We start from the raw sequence: 20,627 nt of genomic DNA, 5'->3' as shown, positions 1-20,627 counted from the left end.
TCACGCTCTTTTCCGAAAACTCAGTTTTGAATACAATCCAAGACCAACTCGTTAAGGATTTCCTGGACAAATTTGAGGTTGCTTGGGTCATCCTCCTGACAGCCTGAGGTGTTCTTAAGTAAACTGGACTACCCGACAGAAGGACCCGAGGCCCCGCTGCACTTTTTCGGTAAGTTAAACGTGTTTGTAAGCTAATCCGTAACTACCATCCTTAGCTAGGTCTCAGGACCTAGCTAGCTGAGATAAACACTCAGCTGCCAGGGAAACTCATTTCTAAAGTTGTTTAGCTAATCCGTGCAGGTGAATAAATTTACCGTGACTAAAGAAATCAAGAGAAAAGCACCGGGCTGCTCAGTCAAGAGCAACAGGCTTCAGCTCCTGTGCACAGCTGATTGTTAAATATGTGCAAACGGCACCATGTTTTCAGTCTGTCACATCTGTAACACCAAATTTTTAAAAAAAAGCTGCACTTCAGTAACACCTGATAATTCAGTAACCGTCGATTAAAACAGCAACGCTGACTGTGTGTGTGTGTGTGTGTGTGTGGGCTTGTATGTTTTGTGTTGTACTGCTGTCTTTAAAGCACATCATATTCATCTCAGCACAACTAAATAATGACTTACGACAGGAGCTCTAGTTGGCATCGTGGACTCTCCAGAAAACCACACAGATGCTTCACTCCTGAATCTTTCAGGTCATTAGAGTCCAAGTGCAGGTCTCTCAGATGGGAGGGGTTGGACTTCAGTGCTGCTGCCAGATAATCACAGCTGATCTCTGTAAAACCACAGCCCCAAAATCTGTATAAAGAATAAAAGATGTAAGTTTATTAGACAAAGTGCTTGAAATCATTCAGTGTTTCATCATCTGTTCAGAGCTGAAGAAGGTTCAGAATGTAGAAGTTTAGAAAATGGAAACTCCAAACAGCTGAAGCCAACAGGAAGCAGCTTCAAACAGGAAACTGTGCAGAGTTTCAGACTATATGTCCTGATGCAGCCAGTTGGATTTTGGAGATTTGAATCTCTGTTCTGTGACTAAGTCCTTGAATCATTTCTTCCAGTTGGTCCAACAAGTGTTGGACATGTGTTGTGGCTCCATTAGGGGAGCTTCTACATGTGATGTGATGGCCCCTCTGGGTCTGTCAGGTCACAGCAAAAAATCCTGGCACAACTTCACCTGCTTCCAAGGTGCATGGAGAAGATGAAAGAAAAGCAGGAACTCCAGCAACACTTGAGGAAAGAAGAACAGCTTTAATAATTGACCAACGCGTTTCGGCTTGCGGCCTTCATCAGGGTCATAGTAAAACATTGTAAAAAAATAGCTTAAATACAAGACAGGAAACAGAAAAAAATTCAAATTAACCAGTCAAAACTTCACGGATAGGTCAGCTGACATATCATAAGTAGGTATTGGTTAATTGGTTAGGTCACGCCCAAGTAGATGTTGGACTAGAACATTAATGATGAGGAGGAGAGGGGGGTGACATAACCTCCATATGTCTGAAAATAATACATGCATGAATAGCATAAGAAGGATACTATAAATATACACACAGGTCAAAAAATAATAATAAAACCAACAAGGGGCAGTCTTTAATGGTAAATTGGAAAACAAGATTACGTCAACACATGGGAACATATTTGTTAAAAAATCCTAATTTATGTCTCTAAAAGTCAGGTCACAGCACTGAAGAGAGCTCAAACTGGGAACACAGTGGTTCCAGTCTGGACCAAAGACTCTATACTGGGACTGAGGGACTGCTTTGACTGCACCCACTGGGACTTTTTAAAGGCTCATGTTCTCACTTAGAACATTTATTTCTACTGACATTTCTTTCTGGGAAAAATGGGGATTACTTTGAAAACAGGAACTATTTTCCCCAATAAGCAGCCCTGGATTAGTAAATCACTCCAACATGTTCTCAGGCAGAAGAAGCTGTCTTGTTATGAGGGAGAGAAGAAACAGATCGAGGCACAGAAACTTGTTCAAAGATTTTCACACATTTTCCAGTCCTCCTTGGAACAACAGGAAGTTCCCAGCATATGGAAAGAAAGGTTAAGTGCAGAGGTGACTAGTAACGAGTTACATTTACTTAAGTTTTTTTTTTTTAAAAAGTACCTTTTTTGCACGATACTTTTTCCTTTTACTTGAGTACATTTATGAAGAAAAAACTGTACTTTTACTCTGCTACATTTGCAAAATTCAACTCGTTACTTTTAAAAAAATAATTAGTTTAACATGCGCCAGTGGGGTTTCCGGTAAATTTTTTACCAATGAGACGTGGCCATGCAGTCACATGACCAGTTTGAAACCGTGGCGGGCAGAGCGGCCCAAGCGTTTCAAAGTAGCAACACACGGAAAGAAGAAATATGATGGCAGAGTCTACGCTAGAGCTGAAGAGGATGGACGGCATTTTCCTCACATACAAAGAATGTTTTGCTTCAAAGCAGCACAAAAGAACAGCTGTGTCTGCAGTGTCGGTGTCTTCAGGGAGAGCCGAAACAAACCAACTTTTCAGCGTGAAACAACTCAGCTCGTGTGACCTGAAGAAACGGTAAATTTAATCTAAATATCTTTTCAGCTGTGGTTAGCTGGATCCAGCTACCTCACTGACCTCCTCAATCTGTACACTCCTTGTCGTGCATTAAGATCATCAGGTCAGTTACTCCTGGCCCAACCTAAGTTTAGACTGAAGGCCAGAGGCGATCGTGCCTTTGCTTCAGCTGCACCAACCTTTGGAACAGCCTCCCTGCTTCTATTCGAGCCTCGGACTCTATCCCATCCTTTAAATCAAGATTGAAAGCATATCTATTTGACTTGGCTTTCCTGACCAGTTAATACCCTTTTAAATCTTTTACATTTCAAATATTTTAAATCCTTTATTAAATTTTATTAAATTTATTATTTTACTATTAATTTTACTGCTGTTTTTGTCTTCTTAGCGGATTTTGTATTTATCTAAGTCAGGGGTCGGCAACCCGCGGCTCTTTAGTCCTTATACTGCGGCTCCGGGTGGTTTGGGAAAATAAATTAGAAGTATTTAGCTGAAGTGCATTTTATTTGTGTTTAGTTCTTTTTTTTAACTCGTAGTTCTAAATTGGAAGATTATTGTGATTCTGAAATATAAAAATAAAATTATATGTTATTATTTTTTTCATCGCTCAAAATAAGCGTCACACTCGTGGAAGCCGGTGTACCCGCCGAAACGCCGTGCATTTATCAAGACTTTCAACCCCAGATAGGCCAATTATGGATCTGGATCCACATTATGTTGGCAGCTGTTCTCCACCGTGAACTATGTTAAAGACAAACACGCTCACGCCTCACAGATGACAGCTTACAGTCCTGCGTAAAGATGAAAGCCCCGATTTGCAGACGCTGTGCGCAGAGGTTCGGGGCCAGAAGTCTCATTGTAAACATATCACGGCAGACCCGACGATGTTTGCATGAACGTGCTTTTCAGCATCTCTTTATTGACCACTTTTCACACACGGTTGCTGTACGCATACAGCCGGCTGTAGCTTTTCAGCTCACAGCCCAACAACACAACAGCAGAGAGAGCACAGACTTTAAGGCGGCGAGGCGTGAGTGCGGGTGCTGCTCAGGTGCGTCCGCCTCCCCTGCAGCGGTACTCCAGACCACGCCCCGCCACACACATTAACAAGGTAAAATAGATATTTAGGCAGAATTTTGCAAATATCTATTTTTTTAGCGGCATAGTGCTTTTTTTCCACTTACTTTTTAAAAGGGTGGCGGCTCACAATGGTTTTTGTTTGCTACCTGGATCATTTTAGTTCAGCTGGGCGTCTTTCCTTTTGTTATATTTCTTTAAGAGTTCAAAATGTGTTAATTACATAAATAAAATGTAATTTTCTCTGTAGCACTTCATGGATTTCATAAGCAGCACACCTTAGTTTCTCTGTGGATTCTTTTAAAAAGCAGTGAAAAACCTTTCTGTTCAAACAAGCCTTTTGTTGATCTACGTATTTTATATTCTTTACATTATTTACATTTGATCTTTTACATTGTGTATAATGTCTATTGATTGTATTGTTTATTTTAATATTTGTGTACAGCGCTTTGTGACTGCCTGTCTGTGAAAAGCACTTAATAAATAAACTTTACTTACTTTAGTTGCCCGCACAAAGCACAAAAAAACAATATATACAGTGTTATCTTCATTTTAGATTTCAAAAAGTATTTGCGGCTCCCAGTGTTTTCTTTTGCGTGGAAACCGGGTCCAAGTGGCTCTTTGGGTGTAAAAGGTTGCAGACCCCTGGTCTAACTCTTCTGGTCTGTTAGTGCCTCTATCCTGTCTGTGCTGGTGCCCGATTTGTACCCTGTTATTGACTTATGTTGACTCTCCATATTACTGTGAAGCACTCTGACGTGCCTTCGGGTTTTTAAATGTGCTATATAAATAAAACTCCAAAAGTTGAATCTGTTCATCTGGACGTAGCGTTTTGTGGGAGAAACGTTTCGTCACTCATCCAAGAGACTTCTTCAGTCTCAGCTGACTGCAGGTTTCAATCTTATAAACAGTACATTTGCATAATGACTGAAACCAGCCCACTGAGGGAACAATGGGCTGTGAGGTCAGTTCCTTAATCATAATTATGCAAATTCTCATGACCATTGATCAACAATCAACCATCCAGCAGCTGTATTCTACCTGTAAGCTGATCCCTGCTGAGCCAAAGCACTTTTTCAGATACAAATTATTAGCTTGCTTTTTATTGTTAGCACAACTAAAATGTGGTGACTGACCCCAGAATTTGAAGTCGACATTTTGGACTCTTCAGAAAATCCCACAGTGGCTTCACTCCTGAATCCTGCAGGTTGTTTCCACTCAGGTGCAGCTGTCTCAGATGGGAGGGGTTGGAGCTCAGTGCTGAGACAAAAGCGCTGATCTCTGACAGACTGCAATTTGCCAGTCTGAAAAAAGAATGAAAGATGTAAGTTTATTAGACAAAGTGTGAGCTTGAAATCATTCAGTGTTTCATAATCTGTTCAGAGCTGAAGAAGGTTCAGAATGTAGACATTCTCATTAATCTGAATTGTAATACGTTAGTGTTTTAGGGCCACTGAACAAAAAAAAAAAAAAAACATCTAGGGGATTGGTCAGAGGTGTAAAATTCTGAGGAAATTTGTAAAGAAACTATCATATCTTAACTCTTGTGATCAAGTGATACAAAATGTTATCTCCAACACCTTTTTCAGATTGTGACGTAAAGGACCCACAGCACAGCTCTGCATGCACTTGAATGTTTATTAAGTGGTTTAAGGGACCCCAGCTAGGCAGCTTTTGATTGTTTTAAAGTCTTTGTGCTGGTTTTCATCTTTGGTAAATGGACTTGTTTTTATATAGTGCTTTTTATACTCCAGCTGAGCACTCAAAGCACATTTATACAACTTGCCTCATTCACTGAGTCATCAAAGCACTTTTTTCTATGTTTTTCCTACATAAGTGCTTTTTATCTAACATTCACACACATTCATACTCCGATGGATGCATCTTGCCCAATATTAGGTATGCAAACTGGAGCAGATGGGGATCGAACCACCACCCCTCTGATTAGTAGCTGCTCTACCTCCTGACACCTGAGCCTACGAGCTTTGCTTTGTGTTGTCAGGTTTGTGTTCACATCTAAATAGTAAGAGAAAGATCGTGTGTGTCCTCATTAGTATAGGATTTATGTTGGTGTGTGGGACTGTAGCCTCAGGCTTATATTGTTAGATGGTAATTATGAGAAAGTGTTGCTCTATACTGACCTCAGTACTTTCAATCTACAGTCTGGACTCTCTAGGAAAAGACTGAGCTGCTTCATATGCAAACCACCCAGGTTGTTTTCACCCAGGTCCAGATGTGTCAGGTGGGAGGGGTTGGTCTTCAGAGCCGCAACCAGATCACCACAGCTGGTTTCTGACAAACTGCATCCACACAATCTGAATAAAGAACAAAACATGAAGATAAATTCCTAATTCATTCACATCTGTTCTCATCAGGGAGATTCTCTCAAACATGATCAGACACACTCATCATTGTGTTGTTGTAAAACAAGGTCAAAGTCAAGATAAACTTTATTATTCCCAGGGGGCAGTTTGCCTTGCAGCCAGCAGCAAGTCACCTCCACACCACACAAACAGCCAAGAACACAGAATCACATACAAGAACTGAAAAAGTTAGTAGCAGTCGGGACGATTGAGAACTTAAATCTATTTGTTCATCATCACATCAGTCTTCTACTGACATCAAGTCAAATCAAAGTTCAGATACAAACAGCAGGCAGCTCAGACACTGAACATACTCCAAACAGCTGAACACTGAATATTAGAGTTATCACAATGTGTTTCTGTCTTCCATTTAAAGAACAAAAAGGTTTGACTCAGTCTGAATAAAGAAAATAGTCTCAATAAAAATCTAATCAAAATGTCTTGATGCATTCTCAATCATCCAGGAAAGTAAATCTCCAAAAGTTGAATCTGTTCATCTGGACGTAGCGTTTTGTGGGAGAAACGTTTCGTCACTCATCCAAGTGACTTCTTCAGTCTCAGCTGACTGCAGGTTTCCCCAAACCTTATAAACAGTACATTTGCATAATGACTGAAACCAGCTCACTGAAGGAACAATGGGCTGTGAGGTCAGTTCCTTAATCATAATTATGCAAATTCTCATGACCATTGATCAACAATCACTGACCAAAACCCACTGATCAAAGAACACTGATCAAAATTTAAAAAAAAAAATCTAATCCAAATGTTTTTCTTTAATCTCTGTTTAAAAGAAATTCAGAGATTTGTGAATACATCAAAGAGTCCTGCTTAATGTCACTGCTACCTTTAACTCGGTAGATCTCAACATCTTAAGTCAAAGACTTCATGATTCAGTTAGTTTAACAGATAAGGTTGTAGACTGGTTTCCATTATACCCAAAGGGGAGACATTTCTAAGTTTAAACTGGTAGTTTTAGATGTGCAGAAATGAAAAATACAATGAGGGGTTCCTCAAGGTTTTTTGGTCAGTTACTGTTGAACTTCTACTTGTTTCTGCTTATTGCTAGTTGTTAAAATGTATTACGATCATAAAGAATCAACATAATCTGACACTTAAATGAAGATGATACACAGTTGTTGGAGCTATTTGTTCTTATTTTTTATTATTTTGGAATTAGTTAAAGTTTGTTGTTAGTTTACTTATATTTTGGGGTTTATTTACACGTTTATTTGTCGGTTAATATTTTGTTTCAATGTTTTGTTTGTTTGATGTTACCTTGTTAAATTAGTTAGTAAGAGCTGTAGGGCCATTTTGTTTCTATAAATAAAGAGACTGGTATAGGACCAGCATGCACTGGGGTGGGCCTATGGTTTTTTACCAGAGCAGGAGAAGCAGCAGGGAGGATCTTGTTATTGCCAAACTGGATAAATAAACCATAAAAACTCAACTTTTAAGTTTGGACAGTGGACTTCTTTTGCCTGCGTACGAAACATTACCTCAGTGCAGCAGTGGCTTGTGGACTTTAAATTGTGGGACGTTTGGCTTGTCAAAAGTAAAAGAATTGCCACTACATAAAGTAAAAAACCTGCCCGTGGACAAAGGAATAATCCTTCATTAATGGATATGTTGGATATAAGGATTTCAAGGATCACCGTGGAACTCGAATAAAAGTTATTGGATCGTCTGGTGAGTAATCCAGACGGATTTGATGTTGAGGATCAACATGTCACTCGTTCATCAAAGCTGGTGAGTGATAATATTGTTTAAGCCGTAAAGGAAAACGGTGAAGCTATTGGAGTTTAAAGACATAATTTCACTACAAAGACTGATGAACTGAGTTTTGATATACTAAATTGGTGCATAATTGGATCGCTAATTGACATGCCAACGCCCTCTGTGGAAATGTCTGTTCGCTGCAATCAGCAGGTAAATGGATGTCATGTTTGTGCTTTATGCTCTGGATTCTCAGTGTGCTGTGCATCTTTATAATGTTTGAAATAATCCAAGAGGACAATAAAATGTCGGATATTAAGAGTAAACAAGAGGATGACACTGAGATGCAAGCAGAGAAAAGAAGCATCAGATTTACACCAAAAGGTTTGGATTTGTATATAAAGACATGCCAAGAAAAGCGCAGTTCAATGTGTAAGCAAGCATCTAAGTACATGGGAAAATTTCCGCTTTAATGACCTCACATGAGAACGTTAAGGAAGTGTCTTCTGAATTTGGGAAGTTTATTAAATGCTATCAAGATGCAAACGCTTTGCAAGAATCCTTTTTAAGTTTGCCACTGCCAGAAGATGAAGTGACAAGGCAAACCGCACATTTTCAGTCTAAGGTGACAGCATTCTCTGTTTTTATGGACAAAGTAAAGGTTTGGTTGCAGGAAGCAGGCGAGCCGTATACTGAACAAAGCAATACTGCTCTTAGTGATCAAGCTGTTGAAAGTTTGGATGAAATAAATCCTGAAGACAGTGTCTCTAATATCTCAAGTGTAAAGCCACCTTCAAAAACATTGTCACAGCAAAGTTGAATTTCATCAACATCTTCCGCTCGCGTTAAAGCTGCGGCTGACAAGGCAGCGCTCATGGAGCTCATCTCGCTGCATTAAAGAAAAAACATTCTATCGAAGCGCAAGAGGAAAAACTGAGAAAAGTGCAGCAGTGGCTTGTGGACTTTAAATTGTGGGACGTTTGGTTTGTCAAAAGTAAAAGAATTGCCACTACAACAGTGATACTTCTGACTTTCCTCTAACATCTAACTCCTTTTTAGGAAATAATAAGGTGCACTGATAACATTAGCTGATGGATCTCTGGAAACAAAAAACTTGTTGTCTGTCCAAAAAGTTAGACAGAAACTTTGTTCATATCATCCCTGTCTCTCAAACAAATTTTTAATAATCATATTGAAATGGTTACCAGGACTGCTTTCTGCCATGGAAAATATATGAAAAGTTGTTAAATTCTTGGAAAATGAGTCCACGCGTTTACACTGAGCAGGTAAGAGTACTGTAAAGAGCTACTTGCACGATTGTTCAAATTATAAGCAGAACAATTTTAATTCATTCAGTTTGCAGAGGCCAGAGTCCTCATATGTACATGGAAATGTGACCACATCACCCCAGTATTACTTCATTCATTCATCACTTCATTGACTCCCAGTTAATAACATCTAAAATGTTCCTATTAGTTCATAAGTGAGCTGAAGGTGTTTTCAGTTAATCTGGTCGTATACATGAATAACATTTTTTTGGTTTTGTTCAATTATGTTTAGCTTCTGCTTCAGAGATATTCTCTGAAATGTTTCCCCCACTGAAATACATGCAGACTTACTGTGCTGCTGAGTACAGATCAGGGCTCGCAAAATCGCTAGCCCGACGTCCCGGGGCTAGCGATTTTTCCAGTCGGGCTACCAAAATCTATCTCAGCCCTGCCCGTCGGGCTATCATAGGAAGGGAAAATATATGTCAATGCTTTTGCATTCTTTCGGAAATGTAGCTGAGTAATTATGCCATTGGCATCGATGAGCCACTGCCAATATGTGACATACTGAAATCGCGTTTGAATTTGCGCTTGTTTTTTGCTTTCACTTTGCGATCGCGGTGTATAGAGAGCGGCAGCACTGATTGGTGAGTGACGATCATTTGCGCACCAATTCCTCTGACATCGTCTTATCAATCGTTAGCTTACTATGCAAACATGACAAGTGAAATCTCCTGCAGCAAGCTTAAACATGTGAGAGGTTGATCGCGCAGAGAATCGCTGAGCGTTATGTGAGTGCGTGTGTAAAAGAAGCAGGATATATATTTTAGTTCTGCTGAGCCAAATAAGACCGGTCAGGGTGAAGAAGTGACAGCCAAAGGAAAGCCGACCACAAAACGGAAAAGTTATGACAAATCAGACTATGAGGCAAAAAGAAAGTGCAGCTTTATGGTTTCATGGACAAAAGAATTTCTGTGGCTGCAATATGACGAGCTAAATAACCAGGGGTGCACATAAGTGGTCCGCAGGTGCGCATTCGCTGTCAAAATAAAAAACGCGCACAAGATAAGAAATTGCAACGCGTGTTTGCGTCCATAAGATTTTCTGGAGGAGGACAGACATTTGTTTAGAACTCTTAAAGATGTCGAAGAAGCTCCTTTAAGCAATTACTTTGGTGTTCCTCCACCTCCAAAGAAATGTCAGAAGGAGTCCGAACCACAAAAGAAGCGTATTCTCGGAAAAGTGGTTGCAGGAGGTGAGCTGGCTTCAAACAAATGATGAACGCACAGAGATGTGGTGCAGAATATGCCGTGAAAATCCCACTCTAGCAGACAAAAACAGAGCCTTTTATATGTACGCAAACACGCGTTGCAACTTCTTATCTGGTGCGCGTCTTTTATTGTGACAGCGAATGCGCACCTGCGGACCACTTATGTGCACCCGTGTAAATAACATAATGTTCTGCCGGGTGTGTTGTTGGTTTCCCTCGATTTCTGAGTCGACAAGCTCCTTTGTTACTGGGACCAGTAATTTTAAGAAAGACCCCCATTAGAACCCATGAGAAATGCAAGAATCTTTCCCAGAACAAACACCAATTGCAAATAACATACTGAAAATCAACCTGACAAATCTGTTTAGAACAGCGTGCTATGTTGCAAAGAGTGAACTACCATTGGCACAATTTAGCAGTCTTTGCAAACTTCAAAAAAATGGCCTCGATCTTGGTTCCACTTGCTTCTTACCTGTGACTTTAGTGGAAATTTCAGATTCAGGATCTGACACAGACTGATTCACACAGTTCTTACAAGTTCATAGAAATTTCTGTTCAATTAGAACCAAGTATTTGAGTTGATGATTGTAATTTTTATACAATGTTGTAATTTGTGTTTCAACAATTTTTTGATTAATGTTTTATTTCCGTTACAATATTATACTTTAATGTATAATATTGTAACGGAAACAAAACAGGAAACAAAACATCAATCAAAAAATTGCTCTATTTTTTTATTCGGGCTACTTAAATTTATTTGGGGCTACCAAAAACTGAAGAGTCCCTGCCCGAAGGGCTACCAGAGATTTTGAAATTTTGCGAGCCCTGCAGATTAATACATCAGAATTAATCATAATTAATTAACATCATCATTAATGTTGTTTCAGGACCATCATGAAACTGACCAATCACCTAGCTCTGATGTCATGGTTTTGCCAAAGGAAGCAGTAGGAGAAGTTGGCTTCAGCTCTTTCTGGCAGAAACACTTTAGAGCAGAAATGCTCACAGAAGTTATTTGATTTTTTATTTTCATATTTTTCATTTCCAGTTTGTTCGTGTTCAGACAGCAGAACTATTCACTTAGATTTAGGTTAGTTCATAACGACACATTTCTTACATGTCAGCACTACTGAGGGTGGCTTGTCCATCTGTGCACACACAGTACTACCAAACTCAACTCATACTAAACACACACAAAGTGTAGGAATCATCAGTACTGTTTCTCAGGTTAGCTTCAGGTTAGCCATTTAGCATTTCTCCAGTCTTTTTTTTTGTCGACTCTACACATTAAAGGAGGAACAGCTGTTAACCTTATCTTTACCTGCATCACTCTCATCGCATTATTCTCATCCTGTGTGACTGGATTAATCTGACCTGGACTAACAACACTGGTCTCTATGTGCAGCTGGCTGTGAGACCAGTGCTCAGGGAGCGTCTACAAAGTGCAACACTGCAAGAACATCAGACACAAATTTGCAGCAAATTCAAACAAACATCTACTGTCATTACTGTCACCAAACTCTGTGGATCCTTTATTGCAAATTCAAATGGGATCAAATGGTCAGACAAAAGAGGGTTATGAGGAAATATGATGAAATGTTGTGTATTAGCAGCAAGTTATTGAATCATTTTCCTCATAAACCAAACAAAAACATGTTTTTACAAACTCAGTGTTGGACTTTGATCAGCAGGACAACCTGATGTTCAGAGTCCTTTCTCTGACTGGGCTCCATGGAAACACTGGGACTGGTCTCAGCTGCCTTCTTTCTGTAGTCCAACAGAGTCCTTTCTCTTCTCCAGCTTCTGTTTGAAATCCTCTCACAGAGCCTGAATCCTGCTTTGTTGTCATGTTTGGGCCTCTGTTAGGCTGCTCTGTGTTCCTCTGCTGTAACACACACCTCACCACAGCAGCTGTGTGGGTCGTCTCTGTAGCAGCCATATCAGCTTCTGATACATGAACATCATCACAGCTCCTAACTTCACCTTTATTAGCTTTGACATTCATGTCTTTCTCTCTCTCTGTTTCCACACAAGCTCAAAGTCTCTGCAGCCTGTTTTTATCTGCTATCATCAGATCTTCATCATCCTCATTCACATCCCTCACACACTCTACAGCCTCATCAGTACTGACTTCATCTTCACTGACTGATGGAGCACAACATGAACCTGTGGAGGCTGAAACACTGTCCTGTCAAACATCTCCCCGTCACCACTCCACTTCTGTCAGCCTTTAAATGAACCCTGCTCAAGTCTGTCACTTCTGTTTGGAGCCAAAAGGAAAAACTGTTGTTCAGTCACAGTGTTGGGGAGGAATGGAATACATGTACTGTTACGTATTTTAAATAGAAAATATGAGTAACTGTATTCCGTTAGAGTCACCGTTTAAAAGGGTGATATTCAGAATACAGTTACTTTGTTAAAAGGCGGTCTTTTCCTGTTTCATATGTTCGGCTATGCCGTCTCTATTTTTGGTAATTCCACGTCGGTGGAAACCCAAACAAAACACGCAGAGGCTCTAATGCCCGTGTCTCAATCTCACGGCCCATGTCACCTGTGGCCCGCATAGTGACGTAAAGAAATATTTTCAAAAATTATTATTATAGGCAATACGCAGAGTGTTACAGGCATAGCCCTAAGGAATGTAGGCTCATGGGTGGTGTAGTCCATGATGCAGGGAGAATGGACTGCCATACCGTTACGTGTCTGTGAGCATGAGGGAGGGAGAGAAAGGAGAGTTGAAAAGTAGGAGATCTCACTCATTTTATATTAAGATTTAAAAACCTAGTTGGTGTTGGTATGGTGAGTAACCTTCAGTAATAGTAATAAATCACACAGCAACAGTATGTTCATGTAGTTGTAAAAAGCATGATAATGTATTAAGTAATACAGTATTCAGAATGTGCTACTCTCATTGAGTAACTTAACAAAATACATTACAAAACACATTTTGGGGCATGTATTCTGTAATCTGTACTGGAATATATTTTAAAAGTAACCTTCCCAACACTGTTCAGTCGTTTGGAAAGACACAACATTTCTGAAAGCACTCAAACTTCTTCACATTTGTCTTCATCCTGAACATTTAGGAACTAAAGAAAGTTTCAAACATCAAAGATCTGAAATATAGAAAAACAACAACAGCTGCAGTCAGTGAACTCACCTCAGAGTCTCCAGTCGACAGTTTGGACTCTCCAGTCCAGCACACAGAAGCTTCACTGCTGAATCCTGCAGGTTGTTGTTACACATGTCCAGCTCTGTCAGATGGGAGGGGTTGGACTTCAGAGCTGAGGCCACAACTTCACAGTGAGACTCTGAGAGTCGATACCTGGTCAGTCTGTGATGATAGAAAATATAAAATGTGTTATTAGAAAAGCAGAAATCTTATATATATCTTATTATAAACACAGACTGAATGTATATGAAGACAAAACAGAGTGAGGTCATAATCTGATGAATCTGCTCTTCACATCTGTGCTTCAGCTCCTCTTACTGTGTTTGACACAACGATTGAGTCTCTCTCAGACCTGCAGACTTTTAATGAGAATCTTTGTTTGGCTTTAATCTGCAGATGAAGGAGGAAGATGGTGTCACATTTAGGCTTCCATAATGTCCACAGTCTGTCACTGAGATCTGATCCAGAGTCAGAGTGAAGACACACATTTGGACTGTTTCCTGTTTTGACTCCAGAACATTTTGAATGAGTTCAGCTCAGTGAAGAGTTCCAGCTGGAAAGATGATCTCTGTTTGCTACCTGCTGTCAGGTACGACTGTTCACGTCCACACGCAGGAAAAACCTGCTGACTGTTACCAAACGGAGCAGAAATCTCATCACTGGACAATAATGATGAATGAACTCAGAGCTGCTGATATCAGATCTGATTTCAGGGGAACTAAACACAGAAATGATTGGCTCATTTTAGCTTTCTGAGCCATTATCTGCTGGTGTGTCGCTAGTTGGCAGAAAATGATTTGTATTCCTGTTCAGGGCTTCAGTGTTTATGAGTCCAGATCCAGGTGACAGCAAGTCAAAATGATGTTACCTGTCTGTGTCCAGCAGCAGCCTGTATTCACTTTGAATATTGTTCTAACCTGACATGGATCAGTTTGTCTTTGGTTTGTAAATGTCACTGTTTCCATTGGAGCTGAGTGACGGTACAAAGACAGAGAGGGAGAGAAAGGAGAGAGAGGATGGAGACAGCAAAGAGAGAGCAAACACAAACAGGTGAGAGTGGACAGGTGACCAAGGTCAGCAACCAATCACAGAGCTTCTGTTTGACCCACAGTCACTGATGATGACTGCACATAACCAAGCAGTGTGTTACTCTGATATCAAATATGGATCCTGCTCTTATAATAATGATCATCAGATGATATTATTGTGTTATTTTGTAGCTGAATACGATGTTTGTGTGATTATCAGTGAAAGAAGCAGTGAGGAGGATGGAGAGAGAGAGAGGACAGAGGGTGAAGTTAGAAACACTAAAAGGATTTTTCATGGATTTCATGGATGATTTGAGTGATTTCCAGCAGGACACTTAAACATGTCAGTGGACGTCCTAAAGAACATATTCACTGATATGAAACGTGTCATTGAACAGGATTAATATCAGTGGAAACATGGTGGAAACAGCTGTGACTGCATGGATGTCACACACTTCAAATCTGTTCTCCACTCTTGGATTTGGGATCCATGGAGCTGCTGCTGAGTCTGTATAATAAAGGATGGTGTGGAAGGTTGCAGCGTACGGACACAAACACTGTGTGGTTACAACATGAACCTCACACCATCTATAAAGCACTGATGACATCATGACCTTTGGCTGCCAGGAAGTGAGCTCGGGGATGTAAACAGCAGCAGAAACACAGCAGTGAATTCCATCAGCAGGAAACAGGGACGACATTTCAGCAGCAACAACTAAACACTGAACAATCAGCTCTGTGATTGATGAGGACATGAAGTCAGACATTAGGAGCAGCAGCAGGAATGAGAGTGAGTCCATGAGCTGCTGTGACATCAGCTCACATATCTGACACATGTTCAGTCCAGATGTCAGCAGTGTGGGCAGTAAGAGAGCACAGCTGGTTCACCTCTGAGCCTCACTCTGACCCACAGCTCTGTCACTCAGAGACATCAGTACATCACACTTTAATCACACTAAACCAGAGTCTTCCTCAGCACCTTCATCCTCACTCACCATGTCTATGCCACTAAACTCTGTGTCTGTAGTTCTGTCTGTAGTCAGAGGAGAAGCTCAGACGGTGACTGCTCTGGATATTTGTCTCTGTTTGTAACATCAGAGTTCACTTCACTACAAAGAAGCTCTTCATAGATTCTTATTTCTGTCTAACAGCAGCGTCTGAATGACCAACAACAGCAGCAGGTTTAAACTACTGCCCCCTAATGACACCACACAGGTACTACATGTAGATGTGAGTCTACAACACACAGCGTACGACTACCAATGCAGGATCTAAGTGCACACACACATTTACTGATCAACACAAAATATCATTTTATCTGAGAAACTCAACTAATGAGAGTCGTTTAGTTCTGTGTGTATCTGAAGAACTAAACTACACTAATTAATGATGTTAATGATCACATCTGGACTCACCGAGCCTTTCTGCAGTTCCTCACAGCTGGAATCAGTCTCTGTCGTCCCCACTCTGATGTGTTGTACTCCTGCAGGTCCAACTCATCCAGAACCTCCTCTGACATCTGCAGCATGAAGGCCAGAGCTGAGCACTGGATCTCAGAGAGTTCCTTCTCTGATCTGTTCTCTGACTTCAGGAACTCTTGGATCTCCTGATGTACTGAGAGGTCGTTCATCTCCATCAGACAGTGGAAGATGTTGATGCTTCTGTCAGGAGAGATTTCATCACTGTTCATCTCCTTCAGGTTGTTGATGACTCTCTGGATGGTTCCTGGACTGATCTCTGTCTGACCCAGCAGACCTCCTAAGAGTCTCTGGTTGGACTCCAGACAGAGGCCATGAAGGAAGCGAACAAACAGGTCCAGGTGGCCATTTTTACTCTGGAGGGATTTCTCCATGGCTCTCTCAAGGAAATCATCCAGAAAAGAGTTGCCTGCATCATCATCATCATCATCATCATCATCATCATCACTGTCTTCATACCAGTCTATCCCCAGGAACTTCTTCAGCACCTCAGTCTTCCTGTTGGTGAAACAGTGGAACATGTAGACAGCAGCCAGAAACTCCTGAATGCTCAGATGAACAAAGCAGTAGACTGGTTTCTGGAAGATCACACACTCTCTTTTGAAGATCTCTGTACAAACTCCTGAGTACACCGAGGCCTCTGTCACATCCAGACCACACTGCTCCAGGTCTTCTTGGTAGAACATGATGTTTCCTTTCTCCAGATGTTCAAACGCCAGCCTCCCCAGCTTCAGAAGAACTTCCCTGTCAGCCTCCGTCAGCTCCTGTGGACTCGTCTCATGTCCCTCATGGTACTTGTTCTTCTTCCTCTTTGTCTGAACCAGCAGGAAGTGTGAGTACATGTCAGTCAGGGTCTTGGGCAGCTCTCCTCTCTGCTCTGTAGTCAACATGTGCTCCAGAACTGTAGCAGTGATCCAGCAGAAGACTGGGATTCTACACATGATGTGGAGGCTCCTGGATGTCTTCATGTGGGAGATGATTCTGCTGGACAGCTCTTCATCACTGAATCTCCTCCTGAAGTACTCCTCCTTCTGGGCGTCAGTGAAGCCTCGTACTTCTGTTAGCCTGTCAACACATTTAGGAGGGATCTGATTGGCTGCTGCAGGTCGGGAAGTTATCCAGACGAGAGCCGAGGGAAGCAGATTCCCCTGGATGAGGTTTGTCAGCAGCTGGCTGACTGATGACTTCTGTGTGACATCAGACAGCAGCTTCCTGTTGGTGAAATCCAATGAAAGTCTGCTTTCATCCAGGCCGTCAAAGATGAACAAAAGCTGAGAGACAGCCAGCTTCTCTGCTGTGACCTTCTGTAATGTTGGATGGAAAACATGGAGCAGCTCCAGAAGACTGTACTGCTCATCTGTGATCAGGTTCAGCTCCCTGAATGAAAGCAGAACCACCACACTGACATGTTGGTTCTCCAAGCCCTCTGCCCAGTCCAGAGTGAACTTCTGCACTGAGAAGGTTTTTCCAACACCAGCCACGCCGTTGGTCAGAACCACTCTGATGGGTCTCTGTTGGTCAGGGAAGGCTTTAAAGATGTCCTGGCACCTGATTGGAGCGTCATGGAGGGCGTCCATCTTGGAAGCTGTCTCCAGCTGCCTCACCTCATGTTGGGTATGAACCTCTTCACTCTGTCCCTCTGTGATGTAGAGCTCAGTGTAGATGGTGTTGAGGAGGGTTCTACTTCCTGTTTCATCACTTCCTTCAGTCACACGTTCACATCTCCTCCTCAGACTGATCTTATGTTCATCTAAAACCTCCTGCAGACCAACATCTGCTGAAAGAAAGAGAAAGAAAACTCTTCAATGTCTGAACAACAACAAGAAGTCCAGTTTTCAGAAACGAGTCCATCAGCAGACAGATGTTCAGTCTTACTTTGTACACAGCTGCTCTGACTGGCTGTCTGCAGTCCAGCTCTGCTTCTGGATCTTTTTCTACACTGGGGACAGGAGGAGTCTCCCGATGAAGCAGACTGGTCCCAGTATGAGCAGATGCACTGTCTGCAGAACCAGTGTCCACAGCTGGTAGAGACTGGATCCTTCAGGACGTCCTGACACAAAGCACAGCAGGACAGCTGCTCCTCCTCACAAACACCACTCATCTTCCTCTTCCTCCCTCTGTGAACACATTTCATCATCACTAAAATCATTGACAGCTAGCAGCTATGGCTAATAATAAAATGATAATGTCCGAGCTCAGCAACACACATCTTCAGTCCTGACTGTCTGATTTTTGATTTTATATACTGTTTTGTTTGTTTGTTTGTTTGTTTGTTTGTTTGTGTTAATCAATTTCAAATCATGCTTTTTATTTGTTTTTGTTTTTAATGTCTCTGTAAAGCACTTTGAATCACCTTGTTGTTGAATTGTGCTATATAAATAAACTTGCCTTGTCTATGTTGTTTTGATAGGTAACAGTTACTTGTGTAAAAACAGTCATGTTTCTTTTAAAGTTCCTGACTGTAGCAGAGAAAAATCTGGCATCAACTACATACAGACTGTGCAGCCTGTGTCATCAACTCTATGTGGACTCCTGAGCCTTTCTGAGATAGGCTCCAGCCCCCCAGCAACCCTGATAAGAGGAAGAGAATAGATGGTGGGCATGGGAAAGGGTAATGAGTCCTTTCCCGGGCAACTTTCAAAGTCTACCATCATGACAGCCCTTTTCTGAACACTGTTAAAACAGCCATGAAAAGCAAGAACCTGAGCAACATGTTGTGATCTCAGTTCAGACTTTTAAACATCCTCTTTGTCTTTGTCTGAGAGGACAGCGAGGACTTTTCAGACAGGACAGAGACAGTGAGGGAGGACACACATGGTTGGAATCAAACCTGTGACATATGGTCACAGGTTTCAACCAGTTCAACCAGGTGAGCTGAACTGGCTCCCAAATGCAAACAACCTTTGAACTCTGTGAGTCAGCAGCTCTCTTACATGGTCAGCTGAGCTCCATGACTGAAGAACATTGTTGGTGCAGGTTCATGACTGAAGTCTGGAGGTTTTCCTTTGGACACGTCACTCCTCATAGACACTGGAGACTGTGACCTCTGACCTCTGCAAACACAAACATGTTTCATTCATATCACATCAAACACAACTCAAATAGCTGCATTCGTTTCAGCCTCATGTTCACTCAAACATTCACATCACCTCCAAGATCCAACTGACACACACACTTTCCATCAGTGTGTCTGATTATATCAATAAATTGATTATTGTTTAGTGTGTTCTGTCTGTAAAGCTTCACACAGACGACCTTCAGTTAAATGTTCTACAGCAGTCTTTCTCAAACTGTGCTATGCCTTGCCTTAAAATGGAAAGGGAGCACACAGAGCCAAAATGCTGATGGTAAAAACACAGCCCTTTTCCACGATGCCGCCGTGCCACGATCCCAGCCATGAGTGGGGTCCACGTGAGAATCAGTGGGGGCGCGGGAGATGCCGTAGGAACTATCGCCTGGATGTCAAAGCTCCTGGTAGCCAGGAGAATTCACTTCTTCTACCAGTCAGCAGAAGAAGGACAGCTTTGACTTTATGAATGAGGAAATGACTCAGCGTCAGTCAGCTGGTTCAGCTGCAGCAGGAGGGAGGAGTCAGACACAACCTCAGTTTGTTGAAGAAAACCAGTAAACAGAGTCGGACTGAAGTCTCTTTTTGGAACAGAAACACCAAGTTTCCTGATCTCAGGATGAACAAACTGAGACATTCTTGTCTTACGTCCTTTTAACCCTAACCTGTCACTGTTCAGCTCTGAGCTCAGAGGCTAGAAAATGAACTGATGAACATCATCCTCATGTTACGGCCCTGGTTATGTTCTACATCACGGTGGCTGGGTTTGTTCTGTGTGTGTCGTCTGTGTGTTTTAAAAACCCTCTCCAACAGTTGTGCCCCAGCAGCAGCTGACAGCAGACCCGTCCTTGGCCTCACAACCTTTGTGTGTGACTTTAGAGCAGGGTGGGAACTCCAGGCCTCCAGGCCCGTGTCCTGCAGGGATATCACCTGCAGGAGTCTAGAGTGCGACCAAAAGCTGACAGCTCACAGATTCTGATGCATCGTCGGGTCGGCGCTTTGTGTTTACGTCTTCTTTTGTGCTGATTCTGAGCTGCAGGTTTTGTCTCCAAGCAAAATGCACTGAACCAGCAGCAGAAGAAGATCCAAACTACGCTTCACATTTGATGAACATCGTCATGAATGTGTTTCTCCTCTTTGACACATCTGCTGTGATGCTCACGCCTCTGATGAAAGTCTCACAGCACTGATAAATGATCAGAATGATAATATTTCTGACTGTCTGAGGCAAAACTGAATCAAATCGACACATGCTGCGATAAATGCCCAAGTGTCCCCTCTCCTGCCTTTCAGCTGCAGGCAGCAGCAAACTCCAAAGAACTTTGTGTTGACAAGACTGTCAGTGAATGTTGTCTGTATGGACAGCAATTTAAAAGAAAATGTGCACATGTAAAACTGTAGTGTTAAGTGATGCGGTTGAAACATTTGGGTGCGCCTAACTTTGCCTAAAAACACAGTCAGGCGCACGAGAGTCAGCTTCCTTTTAACCCTCATGTTGTGCTCCTGTCCCCCTGGACCAGGACGTAGCACCTGAGTATCCTCCTTTGGTCACACACAGACATGTTCTCAAATATAAATGTAACAGTAGGTTTTATTCTGGATCATTTATTTGAAAACAAGCCTAATATTCTTCTCTCACT

General features: G+C 41.8%; 1 protein-coding gene across 1 annotated transcript; it reads right to left on the bottom strand.

Moving 5' to 3' along the window:
- Positions 1-566: 566 nt before the first annotated feature.
- Positions 567-19,971, bottom strand: LOC102082466 (NLR family CARD domain-containing protein 3). The gene is made up of 8 exons (XM_019355471.2): positions 19,958-19,971; positions 18,854-18,973; positions 17,817-17,958; positions 15,858-17,191; positions 13,403-13,576; positions 5,770-5,943; positions 4,765-4,932; positions 567-797 (listed from the first exon to the last, which is right to left on the bottom strand). Exons 1-8 carry the CDS (start codon positions 19,969-19,971, stop codon positions 620-622), a joined length of 2,304 nt encoding a protein of 767 aa, XP_019211016.1. The 3' UTR covers positions 567-619.
- Between the last annotated feature and the right edge of the window lie 656 nt (positions 19,972-20,627).

The sequence above is a fragment of the Oreochromis niloticus genome, unplaced genomic scaffold (assembly GCF_001858045.2).
Source record: "Oreochromis niloticus isolate F11D_XX unplaced genomic scaffold, O_niloticus_UMD_NMBU tig00000402_pilon, whole genome shotgun sequence".
NCBI lineage: Eukaryota > Metazoa > Chordata > Actinopteri > Cichliformes > Cichlidae > Oreochromis > Oreochromis niloticus.
The sequence above is the reverse complement of the archived record's forward strand: the minus strand, read 5'-3'. Positions and strand labels throughout refer to the sequence as shown.